Here is a 20,989-nt window from a genome sequence, read left to right as displayed (position 1 = left end):
AAAAAAAAAAAAAAAAAAAAAGATCCTTTTTGACCCCTTCCAATAAAGCCTTCTTTATTTCTCTTGTCAAAATTGTTTACTTTTTGCTTTTATTTCTCAGTTAATTTATATTCTCCTATTCTGGGTTGTAAATGCTTTGAAGACATGGACATTGCCTTTTTCATAATTGTGTTATATATACCTCCTATGTGTAAGATACATATGAACACTAAAAAAATAAGTATTTTGTTTCCTAGGGTAATTTTTATTACAAATAGGCATATTAAAATTTTTACATATTGAAATAATATTAAGCAACACTATTATAACACTAGAAAACTCTGTGATGAGTTCATGCAAATTTTATAGCCATATGGATTTCTGAAAGTTTATTCATATAGGGAACTAGATTAAGGTCTTATTAAATAAGCCCCCCATCTCATCGTACCTCTCTACTTACTAGACGTGATGAGAGTTCAAGGAAACTGAGCACAGGTTTGCTGAATTAGGCTCAGTAACTATATCAATCTAATTCTTGTTAATTTTTTCAAGATACAACATAATTAAGCAATTAAAAACTATCCAAAACACTGGGAAAGATTATGAGATGCAAAACCTCTACATCATGCTGAGCAGAATTGATGACTACCAGAAAAAGGTGATGCAGGTCTGGACTGAGAAGCAGAAGTCTCTAGAGCAGAAACGAAGTCGGTGCCTGAAGAACATGATGTCCTTATTTAGCCAGGTAACCTGTTTTCCATTCTCTCTCTCTCTCTCCAGTGTGTTGTAAACAAGAATAAAACTGGTAATCTTTGAAAACAACATTTACCTGAAAGCACCATGTATATCAGTTTCCTCAGGCTGCTGTAACAAATTACTTCAAACTTGATAATTTAAAACAGGAATGTATTTACTCATAGCTCTAGAGGCTAGAAATTCTTGAGGTCAAAGTGTCATATGGTTGGTTCTTTCTGCAGGCTCTGAGGGAGAAACCTGCTCCATGCCTCTCCCCTAGATTGTGGTGGCTGTGAGCAATCATTGATATTCCTTATCTTATAGACACATAATTCCAATCTCTGCCTTCAGATGGCCTTCTTCCCAGTGTGTCTTCTGACTCTTATAAAATCATGTCAGGGCTGGGGATATAGCTCAGTTGGTAGAGTGCTTGCCTCATATGCATAAGGCCCTGGGTTCAATCCCCAGCAACACACACACACACACACACACACACATCATTAGATTTAGGACACACCCAATTAATCCAGGATGATCTAATTTTGAGATTCTTAATTACATCTGCAAAAGATACTTATTCCAAATAAAGACACATTTGTAGATTCTGGGTGGACATATATCTTGAGACCATCTAACCCACTATCCCAATTTAGAAGTTCAGTGAATACTTGACAATAGGAATACTTGCTGGATCTCTAGATGACAAAAAGATGAGAATAGGAGAGATTTCCTGAAATGCTCAATTGTTTCCTAGTCAATACACATTCATCAGCCTATAGATTGCCTCTTGAAGTCATTGCTTTCTATATGATTCCGAGTGGTTACTTTTCTACTCAAAACTATCAGGAAACCAATTTTAATAAATTTACAAAGAAGATAAAGGTTTAACTTACTTACATAGCACCAGATGCAGAAGATTCTATACTCTTGCATCTTACTCATTATGTGCCAAAAATCCTTTTGATAACAATCAATATGCTTTGGGGCATGACTATGACCTTCCAAAAGGTTCTTTGTCCTGAGATCATGTGCTTGGAAATTCTTAGCATTCTTAGCACAATGTTCCTGGAGTTCTAGGAATATTTTTATATGTATATATCCTTTTCTTTCATTAACTTTAGTGGGGTGATTACTTTAGCCAGGCATGGTGGCACACACCTGTAATCCCAGTGACTCAGGGGCCTGAGGCAGGAGGATGGCAACATTCAAAGCCAGCCTTAGTAAGACTGTCTCTCAAAAAGTAAAAAGAGCTGGGGATATAGTTCAATGGTTAAGCGCTCCTGGGTTCAATCCCAAATACCAAAATGAAAACAAAAACAAAATATTGACCCTGGGCATGGTGCTGCAGGCTTATAATCCCAGTGGCTCAGGATTAAAAAAAAATTGCTTTACAAAATGTAAATTATTTGGAAAATGGAAGGTATAGTGAGACTTCCCATCATAGCTGATCCAAATCAAATATTCTAAATTTTCCAGAAGGACTAATTTTAAATATTATAGTTCTTTGTTTAAAAAATGAATATAGCCCAAGTTTTGATTTGGCAAATATGGTTAGCCTACATGGAGTAAAGCAAGATAGGTTGGCAGTAACATGAATTTTCTAACAAGAATCACACAATGTCTAAGGCATTTCAGAGGATGAATAAGGATCTGGGGTAATTAACATCAGAATCCACATGATATGAGGTATGAGTATCAAGACATAAAGAAGAGACAGGAACTAAAGCAAAAGTATTAAGAGGGTAGATTATAAATAAATACCTTGACTGAATCAGGATGGTGATTAAGAGGGTTAGCTCTAGTCAGGCACAGTGGTCCAGCCTGTAATCCCATCAGCTCAGGAGGCTAAGACAGGATAATTGCCAAGTTCAAAGCCAACCTCAGCAAAAGCGAGGTGCTAAGCAACTCAGTGAGACCCTGTCTCTGAATAAAATACAAAATAGAATTGGGGATGTGGCTCAGTGGTCGAGTGCCCCTGAGTTCAATCCCTGATTAAACCCCTCCCCCCAAAAAGAGGGTTAACTCTGCTATTAGACTGGGTTCAACTCTGTTTTGCTACTACTAGCTAAGTGACTTTGGACAACTTGAGTTTTCTGAGCCTCAGATTCTCCATATGTAAGACTTGGATAATGATAGTACTTACCTCATAAATTTTTTATAAATACCAAATGAGCTGATATATGGAATGTACTTATCTCAGTGTCTGGCATTCAGTAAGTATTCACTAAATGTTAGTTAGCTATCATTACATTTGAATATGCATCACAATTTATAAAGTGCTTCCATGTATGTTATACAATTCTCATAGCAATCCTATGTTATCACCCCTGTTTTAGAAAAAGAGGGGCTGGGGTTGTGGCTCAGAGGTAGAGTGCTCACCTAGCATGTGTAAGGCACTGGTTTCGATCCTCAGCACCACATAAATATAAAATAAAGATATTGTGTCCACCTATAACTAAAAATAAATATTAAAAAAAAGAAATAAGAAAAAGAGGTACAGATAAATTAAGCAAGTAATCCAAAGTCTCACAGCCTGGAAATGAGAGGACTAGGATTAGCACTTAAGTAGCATCAAGGTTTTTATATAACATAGCTGCCGTCTCTGAAATTGTGTATGTTGAAGATAGGGTGGAGGAGGAAGAGGCTTTGCAAATCCAAAGGAAAGAAGTACTCATAGTTTAGTCTAAGGTAAGTTTAGAAGACCTTCTTAAAATTCTGGCCTTTTCATCCCATGATTCCTTTTTTTTTTTTTTTTTTAAACGCTGGATCTAAGCCAAAAGGCTTAGAAGCGATAAGTTGATTCCTTTTTTCTTATGTATTTATTTTCAGCTCCAAGAGAAGTATAAATTGAATCTTAGTCTACCTATCCACTTGATCATTGACAAAAATCAAATACCTACATCTACTGAATTTAGTCAACAGCCATTCCTAGAGTTACTATTTGAAAAGGAAAAAAAGTCTGATGCTTTCAAGAAATTTAGGTATGTGGTAGAAAGACTGATGTTAAATTTTGTTTGGTTGCTCTGTGAAACATAATGCTTTTTTAAAGTTATGCCCAACAGCTTCTGTTTCACTATAATTATGATATGGAACAGGAGTATTAATTTCCTTAGCTAATTTAACAAGAGATTTATTTATGTCTATTTTTACTTAAAAATATTTAACACCTAATTTTGAGTACCTTATAAAATAGCTAAGAAACTAATTATTTTAACCATATCTAATAAGGAAACTTAGAAGCCTTAATCCTTGTTTTTTTTTTTTTTTTTTTGTCCTTTGCAATAGTAGAAATTGAGGGCTGGGGTTGTGGCTCAGCGGTAGAGCGCTTGCCTAGCATATGTGAGGCCCTGGGTTTGATCCTCAGCACCACGTAAAAATAAATAAATAAAATAAAGGTATTGTGTCCAACTAAAAAAATATTTTAAAAAAATAGTGAAAATTGAACACGTGGACACTAAGCTACATCCCCAGCCCTTCTTATTTTTTTTTTGAGACAGGGCCTTGCTAGGTTGCTGAGGTTTACCTCAAACTTTTCCTGCGTTAGCCTCCCAAGTAGTAGGATCACATGGCTGTGCCATGCCAGGCAGGAGCTTTGGAAAAAGGAAATGATATATGTGCTCCATACTTCATGACACTAAGAAGGAAGCTTAAAAATGGATTGGTAGGTACAGTCATGGAAATGCAGCTTTGTTAACTACATCAGCATATTCTGTTTTTCTATCCATTTATCTGTCATAGTGGGCATAACTAATGGTCCTCAGTGTAAGGGGAGGGCATAACTGAACAAGGTAGTGGTGAAGAGAAGAGGGGAGAGTAAGTTCATTTTGATTACTATGGAACTCAAAGCATTTGACACTTTCACTTAACGATCTTTGATTTTGCAGACAAGAAGATTGGATGAAAGCCATGTGGCATGCTGATCTGTCTACATCAAGCTACCCAATAACAGAGAAGATGTCAATACATTCACTGTGGGCCCAACTGGGTGGGTACCCAGATATTCCTAGATTGCTACAGTTAGATATTCAGTCTACCTTCAGAAAATCTCTCGCATCCATTCAATCACAGTAAGTAAAGAGTAAATATAGGACTGGGAATACTCTGGAAATTGGACCTGTGTGTGTGTGTGTGTGTGTGTGTGTATTTGTTTTATACCAGGGATTGAACCCAGGGCATCTTACCACAGAGCTACATCCTCAGCTCTTTTTATTTTTATTTTGAAACAAGGTCTCACAAAGTTGCTTAGGGCCTCACTAAACTGCTGGGGTTGGCTTTAGCAATCCTCCTGTCTTAATCCTCCTATCACAGCCTCCCAAATTGCTGGGATCACAGGCATGCGACACCACACCCAGCTGGTTATATATCTTTTGTTTCCTTAATTTGACTTTCTCCTGTAGTACCAAAAGTTAAGTTCTTGGTGTGAGTTTAGACTCACACCAGTTAAATGTACATTTACAGGTAAACTCAGCATTAGCTAGTGTTTCTGTTAATAGGCCTGGAGATGTCACCAATAATATCAAACAAATAAACAAACCATTAGTTATAATAACATAAGCCTAATCTAATACTATATAGGTCCACTTTGAATTCTACCCTTAGGGATTTGTTAATGGAAGTACCAGAAAGACCACTGTAGAATACTTTTATACACATTATGATTCAATGAGAAAATTTTAAATGCAGTTATCATACCTAGATCCAATTTGAGGTAAATTAGTAGAGTTGGTGGTGCACACGTGCAGTCCCAGCAGCTCAGGAAGCTGATGCAGATCAGTTTAGCCTATGAGTTTGGGACCAGCCTAGGCAACAGTGAAATCATGTCTCAAAACAAATACAAAAATAATCTGAGGTAAATTAGGTGCTTATATCCCAGAATACACTAAAGAGTTATAAAGAGTATGTGTAAGGTGATCATGTGGTTCTACATTTCTAAATTCTGTTTAATCAGTTTTTCATAAACCACTGGAAGTCATTCCAGTGGAAGCAAGGAGTTTTGGAGTCTGAATTGCCTTTTTTTAGGACAAAGAATTATTTAATGTGCTAAACAAAGAATTTTGAAAATTAAGCCAGGCATAGTGGTGTATGCCTGTAATCCCAGTGGCTCTGGAGGCTGAGGCAGAAGGATCACAAATTCAAAGCCAGCCTCAACAATTTATCGAGTCCCTAAGCAACCTAGCAATACTCTATCTCAGATTAAAAAATAAAAAAGGACTGGGGGTATAGTTCAGTAGTAAAACAGCCCTGGGTTCAATCCCTAGTGCCAAATAAATAAATATCCAGAAAGTTGAGGCTTCTCCCTTCTTTCAACTTAGACCATTCAGTTTATAGTCAAAGGAGGACGTGGACAGCTTCTTTTCTCTTTTCTGGTCTAATGCTTCTGTTCCTTCTTTTCCAGTTTGCTCTTGTGGTTAGTGACCCCTTAGGGATTAGAGTTCTGGGAAGGGAGGGTAGAGAAGGGCAAAGGAAAATTTATTGGGCAATGTTACCGTTACATTTTCTAACATTGCTTTCTGAATGTAGCAGGGTTTTTGTTGTTGTTTTTTGTGGGGTTTTTTTTTTTTTTTTTTTTTTGGTATAAGGGATTGAACCCAAGGGCACTTAACCACTGAGACACATCCCCAGCACTTTTTATTTGAGACAGGGTCTCACTAAGTTGCTTAGGGCCTCACTAAGTCACTAAGGCTGAATGTGAACTTGCGATCCTCTTTCTTCAGCTTCCTGAGCCACTGGGATTACAGGCATGCGCCACCATACCTGGCTTGAACATGGAAGATTTAAAAAATTTTTTTTTTTAGTTGTTGATGGATATTTATTTAATTTATTTATTTGTTTATATATAGTGCTGAGAATTAAACCCAGTGCCTCACACATGCCAGGCAAATGCTCTACCACTGAGCTACAATTCCAGCCCTAAATGTGTTAGATTTTTTAAACTGACTCTTTCCACACTATTTTTGGTTCTTTGGAGTTCTTTGGAGATCATCATCACTAGGGGGCTCTCATCTGCAGTTTTATTTGATCTAGGCAAATACACTTCTTTTTCAACTGATTGCTTTTATTTATTCCTTCCTCAGTCCCTGAGAATCCTGAAATACTTTTAGCTTCTCTTTGCTGAGATGTGTTTACAATATTTAGGCAGTCCTCTTGAACAGAAATTAAGACAATTTCACACTATCTCTTGAATATATGTAAATGTGTGGCCCATATCTAATCTATGGAAACCCTCAAGATTTCTTTGTCCAGTAGGTTGAAGTCAGTATAGCAGAAGCCTCTTCGCTTCTGTTGTCAGAGCAGCTAGCCAGTCAAGTGTATTGGTCCTTCTGCAGAGGCCCATGTTAAACTCATGGAGTGGTGGAGGGGTAGAAGTTCTTAATATCCTATTCTCCTTTACTGCTTCATACCTTCAAAGTCCAAGAGTCAATTACCCTGTAAATCCTGATCTAGTGCCTCTCTCTGGAATTTGGTACCTATTGTCCTTATTTAATCTACAATCTCTCTATTGAGATTCTCTAAAACTTCAATATTGCCGTGTTATTTACATACAAAATATGTATAAGGATTTTCTTTCTTTTTTCAGTATTGGAAATTGAATCCAGGAGTGCTTTACCCCTGAGGTACATCCTTAGCACTTTTTACTTTTTGTTTTGAGATGTCTTGCTAAATTGCCCAGGCAGGCCTCAAACTTGCAATCCTTCTGCCTCAGCTTCCCTAGCTGCTTGATTGCAGCCATGAACCACTGTACCCAGTTAAGGATGCTGATTCATAATATGCTTGGGGGGGTGGGGATGGGAGGATTAAATGAACTCTAGATAGGGCAAAGGGGAAAAGGGGAGGGAGGGAAAGAAAGGGAGGGAACATAGGGGTATGAAAGACATTGGAATGTGATGGTCATCATTACCCAAAATGCATGTATGAAGACATGAAGGATGTGACTCTACTTTGTGTACAACCAGAGATATAAAAAATTGTGCTCTCTATATGTAATATGGATTTTAATGCATCCTGGTGTCATATACAACAAATTAAAATTTTTTAAAAAATGAAAAAAAAAAGAGTTTCTAACTGGAGTTTAGGTGCCTGGAAACTTCCAAAGTAGGAGATACTGAAAGCAATGAAAAATTATAATACCATGGAAAGGAGAGAGGGAAATTAAAATCTCTTAATTTTTTGCCAGCCCTAAGAAATATTTTATATTTTACTGAAAATAGGACAAATACAGGATATATAAAGTTTAAGATAGCATTTTTTTAGTAATAATGGGCACTATATGATCAATTACTATTTACCATTCTCCCCATTTTTTTTCCTCACTAGAATCTCTTCAAAGTCTTCCCTTTAAAGAGGACAATATTTATTTCATTTTGTGGCAGTTCAAGTACAAATCAAGAGACTTCTTTAGTTATTCTTACCATCCTTCAGGTCTCAGCTTATGCAATTCTCTTTCTGATCTGCCTTTTCCAGTCTCTTCTGTGTGCATCCATTGCCTCTTGTAATAAAAACTATCCCAGCACTTACCATTCTGTGTGGTAAATTCTCTCATTACTTACCTGCTTGATTTTAGATCATATGTTTTGAGACTACATGCCTGACAGGCATAGTAACCAGGCACTGATTTTTTTTTTGGTGTGTGTGTGTGTGTGTGTGTGTGTGTGTGTATACACATATATGCTAGGGATTGAACCCGGGGGCATTCTACCACTGAGCTACACCTCAAGTTCTTTTTAGTTATTTATTTAATTTTAAGACAGAGTCTCACTAAATTGCTGAGGCTGGCCTCAAACTAATGATTCTCCTGCCTCCACCTCCAGAGATGGTGGAATTACAAGTGTGCACCAGCACACTCAGCTATAACTAGTCACTGAGATAAAACAGTTGGTAAGAATCTAAGAGAATATGAATGCAGAACCAGGCCAGGTGCCATGGCACACACCTGTAATCCCAGAGGCTCAGGAGGCTGAGGCAGGATCATGAGTTCAAAGCCAGTCTCAGCAAATTTAGCAAGACACTAAGCAACTCAGTGAGACCCTGTCTCTAAATAAAAATACAAAAAATTGTTGGGGATATAACTTAGTGGTTAAGTGCCCCTGGGTTCAATCCCCAGTACAAAAAGAAAGAAAGAAAAATTTTAAAATCCAGAACCAAAATTTTAAAATCCAGAATGTGGCTTTTTTTTGCTTTATCTTCTAAAAACCAACAATAGAAAACTCCCCCCAAATTAAAAATGCCTGTTCTTCAAATAACACTGCTAAAAGAATGAAAAGACAACCAATAGAATGGGACAAAATATTCGCAAATCTTATATATACTAAAGGAGTTAGCACTTAGAACTCTCAAGACTCAATAAGAAAACAAACCAACCAATAAGAGAGATCCACCCACACTGGCCTCTGCGGGGCCCAGGCACACAGCAGGCCTGGTCCACCCCTTTCCCAGTGGGGCAGACACTCACCAGAGCCTAACCTCTGGTGCAGGACTGCCCCTTCTGACCAGCAGACTATAGTGGGAGGTTGCCGCGTCCGGCCAAGGGAGACGAGTCCGGCGAGGGACAGCGAGGTTAAAAGACACACAGGACACCAAGGTTCTTCATCCAGGAGTTAATACTCTTTATTGCTAACACACCTTTTTTATACCCCAAGCAGCAGAAGTGGAAAACTACCCAAAAGCAGGAGGGAGGGGGGAGAAATTTAGTTTTAACATCTATTATTGTCAGGTACCGAAACCTCCCTTAACAATAAGTCCATCAGACCAGAAAAGGTCAAGGCATTCCCGTGGGACACATATGTCTCAGACGGACAAGCAGGAACAGAAAAACCGCAAGTTCGCCATGGCCTTGTGAGCTGGCCACACTGGCATGCAGAACAAACTAGTGGAGGTAGGGCTCCAGGGGCCAGGGTGGACCTGCTGCCAACAAGTCCCCCTCTTTTGTTTTTTGCATGCCAGTGGGAATCAAGTAGCCCCTGTCTTAGGTCGTTCACAGCCCTTGCGATGCTTACCCGTCTCTGGGAAGGCCCCGATTCCCTGTCTTAGGTCGCACAGCAAGCGTGAAAGTTGCCCGTCACTGGGTACTACAAGATCAGCTCAAGGTGTTATGACCTATCAAGACATTATTGCGGTGAACGCTTAACCGTCTCCACCTACGGGACCCACGACCGTCACCGCCGAATGGCAGATGTGATTGGACCGAGAGATTAGACAGCAAAGATCCTAGTACAGGAAAGCAAGAGGGAGAGGTATGCATAGAGAAAAGATATGGCAGGAGTTCTTCTTTTAAGGAGGACACTCATCTTCGGATCGGTCTGAAGTATATTTCAGAGAGGCGATCATCCATCTTTAAGCGTTGATAGTGAACCTGTATCGGCTTAGAGGCTAAGATATTAATTTGATCTTTAATGAATTGTACTATCTTATTTACAATGCAGGGTCCTACTGCCACTACTAGAAGGAGGCCTAACAATGGTCCCAATAAGGGAAGAAGATAAGGCAAAAATCCATTAAGTCCAGTCCAGAGAGGGTTCTCAAATAATTCCCTCCTCCTTTTTTCTAGGTCTTCTTGGAGTTGTTTAATTTTTGTGCGAACTATGCCAGATTTGTTAGCATAAAAACAGCACCTCTCCCCAAGGGCTAAACAAATTCCCCCTTGATTGGCAGTAAGCAAGTCTAAACCCCGCCTGTTCTGAAGAACTACTTCTGCTAGAGAGTCTATCTGGTCTTGTAAGTCTTTAATGGTTCCCGACAGGGTTTGCACATCATCTATAAGCTGTTGAGATAGGCGGCGGTAAGAATGTATAGCCGTACCCAATCCCGCCGTGCCTGTACCCACAGCAGCGGTTATTCCAAGGCCAACAAGGAGTGGTAAGGCCTGCACAGCTCTCTTGTGTCTTCTAACTAAGATGTCTAGGCTAGGAATGGGTAGGGGTTCATCTCCTGAGATAATCGTGATATCAGGAAGCAGTAATGCCAGAACGCAACCACCAGTCCAATTTGCTGGGAGCCTGGGAAAAGCTAAATTTCCACCACACATAAAAACTGTACCATTAGGGGGACAAATGGGCGGAGTAGGTGAGGAGTAATTCTTTACTAATGAGCAGTTTCCAAAGGAAGAGACTCCAACATCAACATCATAGGTATTATTTTGCATCATGCCCAGAAGGCATGACATAAAACCACCTAGAGGCTGCACCTTAAAGGGTAGCCCAGATTGACATGTGTTGTCATCATCAATGGTATAATTGATGGGAACCGCCAATGGCATGACTGCACCTGCCGTCATGCAGAGCCAGCAATCACCAGCAAGGGTAGGATTAGAACTGTTAAGTAAAGAAAAGGTAGTTTCTAGGATATCTAATGTATTGGCATCTAAATCAGGAAGCTGGGATTTGGGCAATATCAAGGGGTGGTATGTAGGCTTAGGGATCTCCGGCTTTAAAAGCTTAATCACCTGAAGGTGTTTGATAGCATCAGTGGGTCCCCCTCCATCAGAGACTCCGATGGGGGCCTGCATGGGCCAGCAGGAAGGTTTACCCACGACGCCCTCACATCCCGCCTCCGTTAACCGAGTCGTGATGCCTTCCCCTCCCCGGTCACCAAGAAAAGGAATATAATTATAAGTGGTCCCCCATTCTCCACGGGTGTTAGTTAGGATGGCCTCAAAATACTGTTTTCCTTGATTATTAACACAAATTGAGGCCGATGTATAACAGGAGATGTGCATTGCCGGGGTGTAATGACAAGTGGCAGAACAGCTTCCAAGAGTCTCGGTCGGATTAGGGACAACAAGTCCGGGCTTATTAACACATACCCATTTTGGTTGCTCAAATCCTCCGATGTTTTCATTGAGTTCAGCCGCCATATAGGCTACTTTAGTCCCACAATCAATGCTCTGGATATAACCAGAGGGGGCCGAGTGCCGGGGCCCTCCCTTACACTCACAAGGGGCTCCAAAAAGATATTCATGAATATTCCCAGGTGGGGGGTCAAGCCCTCCTTCAGCAAACCTGTCCAGAAGGAATGCCACAAGCGGGGTCCAGCTCATGAGGTGTGTCTCGGCACTCACTTGAAGGGGTGAGAACAACAGCGGCAGGATCAGCCATCTTGGGAACTTCATTTTGTCTTGAATTTTCATTCACCGGTCTGGTGCAGCGCTCCGGGATCCAAATGGGCTTCTCAGTTCCTGGGGGAAAAACACATACAGCTCCCCTCACTCTAGCTAAGAGTGGAGCTGGGGGTTGCCACTTTCCGGTGGATAAATCTTTCCACCTTATTTGAGCATCTTGTACAGTGGGAGGGGAAAAGTGGCGTTGTGCAGCCGTGCGCCCTCCAGTGTCAGTGAGTAAAAAATTTAAAGTAAATAAGGTTATGCTTAGAAGTGCTTGTGGTCCCTGACAATTCCGGTATATCTCCCCCTCTTTTGTTTTTTGCAAATAAGTTTTTAAATGTTGATGGGCTCGTTCCACGATAGCCTGTCCCTGTGGATTATAAGGGATTCCAGTCTTATGATTAATTTCCCATTGGGTGCAAAACCGTTGAACCGCCTGGCTTACATATGCGGGACCATTATCGGTTTTGAGGCATCGTGGGGTGCCCATGGAGGAAAAGGCTTTTAGAAGATGACTGATTACGTCCTTAGCCTTCTCTCCAGTATGTAAGGTGGCAAAAATGAAGCCAGAATATGTGTCAGTGGAAACATGTATAAAGGAGAGCTTACCAAAGCTAGGGAAGTGTGTAACATCAGTTTGCCAGACATCATTAGGTTGTAATCCTCTTGGATTAACCCCAAGGGAAGGAGAATGAATAAATGGTGCACAGGTTGGACATAATGAGACAATTTGTAAAGCTTGGTCTCGTGAACATCCTGTGTGGAAGCGTAAAGACTGTGCATTTAAATGAAATTTGTTATGGAATTGTAAGGCCTTATCATATTTGGTCGTCACACAGGAAAGGCCAACAGCATGAGTAGCAGCGTCTGCTTTTGCGTTGCCCTCTGACAAAGGTCCAGGGAGCCCTGAATGGCTTCGGATGTGGCCAATGTATAAAGGATCTCGTCTAGCCCAAATGAGAAGCTGTACTACCTGTAGTTGTTCTGTGATGGTGGATTGCTTTCCAATATATGATGCTGTTTCTATGACTAGAGCCAGATTGGCTACATACAAGCTGTCAGTATATACATTAAGAGGAATAGAACTATAGACTTTGAGAGCTATGATTAAAGCTTCAACTTCCGCCTTTTGGGCCGACTGACCTGACACAGGTTGTCGGAGAATTTGAGATCCATCAAAAACGACGGCAAATCCATTTTTGGCCCCATCTGTATATACAGTTTGGGCCTTTGGAATAGGTTCCCTTTTCATAATCTTTGGGAAGATAATGGGACACCTTTTAAAGCCCTCCAAAAGTCTATGTTTAGGGAAGTGATTATCAATCTGACCCTTGAAGCTGCACAGGAAAAGACACCAAAGGTCATGTTCTTGTTGTAACTTGTGTATCATATCTTGAGTGTAAGGTTGAATAAGTATGTCAAAGGTTTTTCCAAACAATGCATCACCCAAATATTTAGCCTTCCAAATTAAGTTAATAACTAGCTCATAAAAGGGAGTCAATACCCGGGGGTTAGAAGCCGGCAAGTGGACCCAATAAATGGGACCCGTTTGCCAGAACACTCCTGTGGGAGTAATTTTAGAAGGTAGAACTATAAATGACAAGGGCAGAGAATAATCTATCTGCGTAATCTGCATGTCCTGCAGAGCCTCTTCTATTAGCCTCAGTGCTCGTAAGGCTTCTGGTGTAGGTACTCTACACGACGTAGGAGAAGGATCTCCTCGCAAGAGGTCATACAGGGGTTTGAGCTCTCCAGTTGGAATATGAAAGGACGGGCGCAGCCACTGTATTTCTCCAAGGAATGTCTGCCACTGATGTAAAGTTTTGAGCTGATTTATCTGGAACTGGGGTCTCTGGGGAAAGATTCCTATGTTATTAATGATGTATCCCAAATAATTGTAAGGGTGTTGAAACTGCACCTTTTCGGGTGCTATGACCAGCCCTGCCCCTTTTAGAAGGGATTGGAGGACTTCATAAGATTGAAGAAGCCTTTCTTTCTTGGGCCCTGCCAGTAAGATGTCATCCATATAATGAATGAGGTAGAGCTGTGGGAACTGCTGTCGAAAGGGTCGTAAAACCTCAGCTACAAAATATTGGCACATTGTAGGACTATTAGTCATCCCTTGAGGTAGGACGGTCCATTCATACCGTTGGTAAGGTTCCCTAAAGTTTGTGGAAGGCAAGGAAAAAGCAAAACGCTTTTGGTCTCGTGGGTCTAAGGGGATAGAGAAGAAACAATCTTTTAAATCTATGACAATAAGATGCCAATCCTTTGGGATCGCAGTAGGAAAGGGTAGCCCTGGCTGTAAGGGTCCCATGTGTTGCATAGTTTTATTAATAGCCCGTAGGTCCTGAAGAAGTCTCCACTTCCCAGACCCCTTTTGTATAACAAAAATAGGGGTATTCCAAGGGGAGGTAGAGGGCACCACATGTCCTAACTTAAGCTGGTCTTGAACTAATAGGGAAGCGGCCTGTAATTTGTCCTTAGTTAGGGGCCACTGTTCTACCCACACAGGGTCATCTGATAACCAAGTAATGGACAGTGGAGGTGGCCGCACTTCAGTGGCCCCTAGGATAAATTTCCCAGTCCTCTCCGGTCTCTTCCCTGCCGGGTAACCTGTTCCGCTGGATCCACAGGTGATATTCTGCCCTCATGTCTCTTTCCTAGTCCCCTTCCAGGGATCCACCCCATGTCTAGCATTGCATCATTAACAAAGTTATTATTTCCTTTTAAAGTCTGGGTAGTAAGAATAGCCCCCATTTGATGAAGCAAGTCCCTCCCCCAAAGATTCGTGGGGAGTCCAGTCACCACATAAGGCTGGAAATGGCCACTATGTCCTTCGCCATCTCTCCATTTTAAAAAGGAGGCACTTCTTTTTGGTCGGGTTTGTCCTATCCCCTGTAATATGGCCGAGGGACTCTGGAGGGGCCAGGCAGGTGGCCATTGTTTTTCAGAAATGACAGAGACATCCGCCCCCGTATCTAGTATTCCCTTGAAAGCCTTGTCCTGTATCTCAATGGTCAGGTTGGGACGCGAATCCAAATGAGCTACCCAAAAGGCCTGGGGAGTTCCAGTGGAGCCAAAGCTGCCGTCGCCCCGGGACCCACGGAGGGCGTGCCCAGGAATGGAAGCTAAGGGTAGCAGCAGCAATTGAGCTATACGCTCCCCGGGGGGAAGAATAACAATTCCTTGGGTAGCTTCTACTACTATTTTTATTTCTCCCTGATAATCAGCATCAACAACCCCCGTAAGAATCTTCAAGCCCCACTGAGTTGCGCTACCTCGTCCCAACACTAGTCCCACCGTCCCCTCTGGCAGGGGTCCAAAAACCCCAGTAGGCAGCGTCTGAGGTCCCATTTGGGGAGTTAATACCGCTCGGGAGGTGGAACTGAGGTCCAGTCCTGCGCTTCCTGGTGTTCCCCTGGGGAGTTCCCAGATAGAAAGGGGTTGGTCAGTGGGAGGTGGCGGAGACGCCCACTCCCTGGGGCACTGTTCTGTCCCTGCACTGCCCCGTACACTTTGGCTTCCGGGGCCCGGGGCGGGCCCCTGCTCCCGTTTCCCGACGGTATTGGGTTACCCTGGATGTCAAATTTTGACCTGCACTCACTGCTCCAATGATTTCCTTTATGACATCTAGGACAAATTCTAGGCATCCCTCTGCCAGCACCCTCGCTCCTTTCCGGGCAGTTTCTCCTTATATGTCCCTCTTTCCCACACTTAAAACACCCCTTAGAGCGGGTTCCCCTGTTATCAGATTTTTGCATTCCAGTCTTAAGGGCAGCAGCCAAAACCTGACCAGTAATATGAGGCCCATCTATATCTTTGCATGCTCGAATCATGTCATCTATACTTTTGGCCCGGGAGGACTTAATAGCATTTTGGCAGTAAGTGTTAGCGTTTTCATATGCCAGTTGTCTAATAAGTGGCATAGCCTGTTCTAGATTAGGGAATATTTTTCCAGCCGCCTGCATTAGGTGGGCTATAAAGTCCGAATAAGGTTCAGAGGGCCCTTGAGAGATCTTGGAAATTTTTGCTTCAGTCTTAGAAACGGGCAGGGCTTTCCAGGCATGGACTGCAGCTGAGGCTATTTGAGCATAAACACCTGGGTCGTAATTAATTTGTTGGCCTATGGTGGCATACTGCCCAGTTCCTGTTAACATTTCAGCATTTCGCCGTTGATGGCCCGCATTCAGGTTAATCTGAGCCAGCTCGCGGCACCTTTCATGATATTCACTTTTCCACAATAAGAAATCCCCTCCAGATAACACAGCCCTGCAAAGTTGCTGCCAATCATTAGGTATTAGTTGACTGGCTGAGAAGGACTCGAAGAGGGTCAATGTGAAAGGGGCATGAGGTCCATAATTAATGACCGCCTCCTTAAGCTGTTTTATGTCCTTGAAGGCTAGGGGGACATGGGCTCTGGCCGGCTGTCCATCAGCATCGGCGTTTTCAATCATTGGAAAAACCTGAGCCGCTCTAGAACCCCAGTGGACCCCCGCCCGTCTAGTAGGGGCGTCCTCATTCCAATCAGGATTATAGGGAGGAGGTGCGGCAATTGAGGGGGCCCTAGGCACCCTCACATTTGCCCTTTTAAGGCGATGTTCTAATTCCTCTATCTCCCTTTCTAATCCCTCCTCTTCCTCAGAGAGAGAACTGAGGTCCTCAGGATCCTTTTTGGGCTTAGAAATCTGGAGGCGTTTCCTACCCCCCGAGCCCGAGTCCTCAAGAGGACCCTCATCCTTTAAGGATTCTGCCATTTGCTCCTCCTGCACCTGATTAAGGGCCTGTTCACATTCAGCAAGCTGATCCTTGATCTTTACTTTATCTGTTAATAAAGCATCCTTTACCAACCTCCATAAGGAAAAGGTGGCAACTGGGACACTGTCCGAGCCCCGGTCCCTCAATAATTTCTGAAGGTCATGCCTCACCAGGTCCCAGTCACTATTATTAAGAAATCCTCCTGTCAGAAACCAAGGACAAGCCTGGGCAATAATTTCAACGAATTCGGTTGCAGTCTTAGTTTTTATTCCTGTTCCTTGTGTATTTAACAGCTCTTTCAGTTCGTTGGCCAGACGAACCTTCGCTGTTGAGTTACCCATGGTACGTACCCTGTCTCTTTAAATTATCTTTAAACCAATCCTCCCCCTTCTTTCTTAGAAGGTGAGCCCCGTCCACTTACCCCTGCTTTCCGGATCTCGGTGGGAACCTCCAATTGCCACGTCCGGCCAAGGGAGCCGAGTCCGGCGAGGGACGGCGAGGTTAAAAGACACACAGGACACCAAGGTTCTTCATCCAGGAGTCAATACTCTTTATTGCTAACACACCTTTTTTATACCCCAAGCAGCAGAAGTGGAAAACTACCCAAAAGCAGGAGGGAGGGGGGAGAAATTTAGTTTTAACATCTATTATTGTCAGGTACCGAAACCTCCCTTAGCAATAAGTCCATCAGACCAGAAAAGGTCAAGGCATTCCCGTGGGACACATATGTCTCAGACGGACAAGCAGGAACAGAAAAACCGCAAGTTTGCCATGGCCTTGTGAGCTGGCCACACTGGCATGCAGAACAAACTAGTGGAGGTAGGGCTCCAGGGGCCAGGGTGGACCTGCTGCCAACAGGAGGTCAAGCCCAGGAGCCCAGATCTACCCACACACACCTGTGCTGGACCTAGGAGCACAGCAAGCCCAGTCCACCCCTTCCCAGGGGGGCAGACACCTGATAGAGCCTAGCCTCTGGCGCAGGACAGTCTCTTCCGACCAGCAGACTACCACGGAAGGTCAAACCCAGTGGCCCAGATCTACCCACTCCAACTTATTCAGGTCCCAGATCCAGGATGCAGTAGAATCCATTGTGGGACATCAGCAGGGTCTGGAAGCCCAACATTAAGGTGAGGTACAGACAATCTGCATGAGTACACTACAAGAATATGGGGAAGAAACTGTAATATCTCAGATCCACACTGCAAGAAAGGAACACGCATAAACAACATGAAAAAACAAGGGAGGAAAGTGCCCCAAACAAACCAGGACAATATAATAACAGAATCTATGTACAGCTAAGTTGATGAAATGTCAGGGAAGGAGTTCATAAGGTTCATAATTAAAATGATCTGTGAATTAAAGAATGACCTAAATGAGCAAATACAAGCAAAAAAATGATCACTCCAACAATGAGATAAGAGAGCAAATACAGGTAGCAAAAGATTACTTCAAGAGAGAGATAGAGACCCTGAAAAAAAAAATCAGAAATCCTTGAAATGAAGGATACAATAAATCAAATAAAAAACTCAATAGAAAGCATAACCAACAGACTAGATCACTTGGAAGAAAGAACATCAGATAATGAAGACAAAGTATACAATCTGGAAAAAAAAGTTGACCACACAGTGAAGAAAGTTAGAAACCATGAACAGAACATCCAAAATTATGGGACAGCATCAAAAGACCAAATCTAAGAGTTATTGGGATAGAGGAAGGCACAGAGTTTCAAACCAAAGGAATGCACAATCTCTTCAATGAGATAATATCAAAAAATTTCCCAAGCATGAAGAACAAATTGGAAAACCAAATACAAGAGGCTTACAGGACACCAAATGGACAAAATTACAACAGATCTACAACAAGGCATATTATATGAAAATGCCTAACATACAGAATAAGGATAGAATCTTAAAAGCCACAAGATCACTTATGGGGGAGACCAATTCATATCTCAGCAGATTTTTTAACCCAGATCTCCAAAACCAGGAGATTGTGAAACAACATATACCAAACTCTGAAAGAAAATGGATGCCAACCAAGAGTCTTATATCCAGCATAACTAAGTTTTAGATTTGATGATGAAATAAAAACCTTCCATGATAAACAAAAGTTAAAAGAATTTACAACTAGAAAGCCTGCACTACAGAACATCCTCAGCAAAATATTCCAAGAAGAGGAAATGAAAAACAATGATGAAAATCAACAGAGGGAGGGATTACACTAAAGGAAAATCTAATCAAAGGAGAAACCAAGTCACATTAAATACCAAAAGTAAACAAAAATGGCTGGGAATACAAATCATGTCTCAAATAATAACCCTGAATGTTAATGGCCTAAACTCACCATCAAGAGACATAGATTAGCAGATTAGATTAAAAAAAAAAAAAGACCCAACAATATGCTACCTCCAAGAGACTCATTTCATAGAAAAAGACATCCACAGACTGAAGGTGAAGGGTTGGGAAAAATCATACCACTCACATGGACTGCGGAAGCAAGCAGGAGTTTCTATCCTCATATCAAATAAAGTAGACTTCAAACTAAAGTTAATCAAAAAGGATAAAGAAGGACACTACATACTGCTCGAGGGAACCATACACCAATAAGACTTAACAATTATAAATATATATGCCCCAAACAACAGCGCAGCTATGTTCATCAAACAAACTCTTCTCAAGTTCAAGAGTCAAATAGACCACAACACAGTAATTTTCAATGACTTTAACACACACCTTTCATCACTAGATAGATCTTCCAAACAAAAGCTGAACAAAGAAACTATAGAACCCAATAATACAATCAATAACTTAGGCTTAAATGACATACATAGAATATCCCAACCTTCAATGAGAGAATATACTTTCTTCTCAGCAGCACATGGATCCTTCTCTAAAATAGACCATATACTATGCCACAAAGCAACTCTTAGCAAATATAAAAAAGTAGGGATATTACCCTGCATTCTATCAGATTGTAATGGAATAAAATTAGAAATCAATGATAAAATAAGAAATAAAATCCACTCCAACACCTGGAGACCAAATATTATGCTACTGAATGAATAATGGGTTACAGAAGACATTGAGAAGGAGATTTAAAAGTTTTTAGAGGTGAATGAGAACACAGATACAACATATCAAAATCTCTGGAACGCTATGAAAGCAGTTCTAAGAGGAAAGTTCATTGCATGGAGTTCATTCCTTAAAAGAAGAAGTCAACAAATAAATTACTTAACACTACATCTCAAAGCCCTAGAAAAAGAAGAAAAAAATCAACTCCAAAAGCAGCAGAAGACAGGAAATAATTAAAATCAGACCTGAAATCAATGAATTGAAAAAAAAGAAACAATTGAAAAAAGTGACAGGACAAAAAGTTGGTTCTTTGAAAAAATAAATAAAATTGACAGACCCTTAACCATGTTAACAAAGAGAAGGAGAGAGAAAACTCAAATCCCTAACATAGGTTATGAAAAAGGAAATATCACAACAGACACTACAGAAATACAGAAGATAATTAGAAATTATTTTGAAAACTTGTACTCCAATAAAATAGAAAGTATCAAAGACATTGACAAATTTCTAGAGTCATATAATTTGCCCAAATTGAATCAGGATTATATACACAATTTAAACAGATCAATTTCAAGTGACAAAATAGCAGACACCATCAAAAGTCTACCAACCAAGAAAAGCCCAGGACTGGACGGATACACAGCCCAGTTCTACAAGACCTCTAAAGAAGAACTAATACCAATATTCTCCAATTTATTTCAGGAAATAGAAAAAGAGACAGCACTTCCAAACTCATTCTATGAGGCCATTATTACTCTGATTCCAAAACCAGGCAAAGACACACCAAAAAAAAAAAAAAAACTTCAGACAAATATCTCTAATGATCATAGATGTAAAAATTCTCAATAAAATTCTGGCAAATCAAATACAAAAACATATCAAAAATATCGTGCCCCATGATCAAGTGGGATTCATCCCAGGGATGCAAGGTTGGTTCAACATACAGAAATCAACAAATGTAATTCATCACATCAATAGACTTAAAGATAAGAATCATATGATCATCTCAATAGATGCAAAAAAAGCATTTGACAAAATACAGCATCCCTTTATGTTCAAAACACTACAAAAACTAGGGATAATAGGAACATATCTCAACATCGTAAAGGCTATCTATGCTAAGCCCCAGGTCAACATTATTCTAAATGAGAAAAATTGAAGGCATTCCCTCTAAAAACTAGAATAAGATAGGGATGCCCTCTTTCACCGCTTCTATTTAACATAGTTCTTGAAACACTGGCCAGAGTAATTAGATGAAAGAAATTAAAGAGATACACTTAGGAAAAAAAAAAAGAACTCAAATTGACACTATTTGCTGATGCTATAATTCTATTACCTGGAATACCCTAAA

At 41.1% G+C, this 20,989-nt stretch overlaps 3 protein-coding genes across 3 annotated transcripts in view; 1 reads left to right on the top strand and 2 right to left on the bottom strand.

Moving 5' to 3' along the window:
• Fam186a (family with sequence similarity 186 member A) overlaps nt 1–4,785 on the top strand; it is a 67,698-nt gene extending 62,913 nt beyond the window's left edge. The window contains 4 exon segments of the mRNA XM_048802447.1: nt 101–170; nt 532–724; nt 3,544–3,695; nt 4,599–4,785. Coding sequence (XP_048658404.1) covers nt 101–170; nt 532–724; nt 3,544–3,695; nt 4,599–4,785 — 602 coding nt within the window.
• Nucleotides 4,786–9,547: 4,762 nt separating this feature from the next.
• LOC107148623 (syncytin-1-like) lies at nt 9,548–17,141 on the bottom strand. Its single transcript, XM_015493348.2, has 2 exons — nt 16,989–17,141; nt 9,548–11,884 (listed from the first exon to the last, which is right to left on the bottom strand). The coding sequence occupies exon 2, from the start codon at nt 11,834–11,836 to the stop codon at nt 9,995–9,997; it is 1,842 nt and encodes a 613-aa protein (XP_015348834.2). The 5' UTR covers nt 11,837–11,884; nt 16,989–17,141; the 3' UTR covers nt 9,548–9,994.
• LOC107148730 (endogenous retrovirus group K member 6 Gag polyprotein-like) lies at nt 15,175–18,923 on the bottom strand. Its single transcript, XM_015493458.1, has 2 exons — nt 18,911–18,923; nt 15,175–16,769 (listed from the first exon to the last, which is right to left on the bottom strand). The coding sequence occupies exons 1-2, from the start codon at nt 18,921–18,923 to the stop codon at nt 15,175–15,177; spliced, it is 1,608 nt and encodes a 535-aa protein (XP_015348944.1).
• Between the last annotated feature and the right edge of the window lie 2,066 nt (nt 18,924–20,989).

This window comes from Marmota marmota, unplaced genomic scaffold (assembly GCF_001458135.2).
Source record: "Marmota marmota marmota unplaced genomic scaffold, marMar, whole genome shotgun sequence".
Taxonomy (NCBI): Eukaryota; Metazoa; Chordata; class Mammalia; order Rodentia; family Sciuridae; genus Marmota; species Marmota marmota.
Note: the sequence above shows the minus strand (reverse complement) of the source record. Positions and strands in the feature narration are given on the sequence as shown.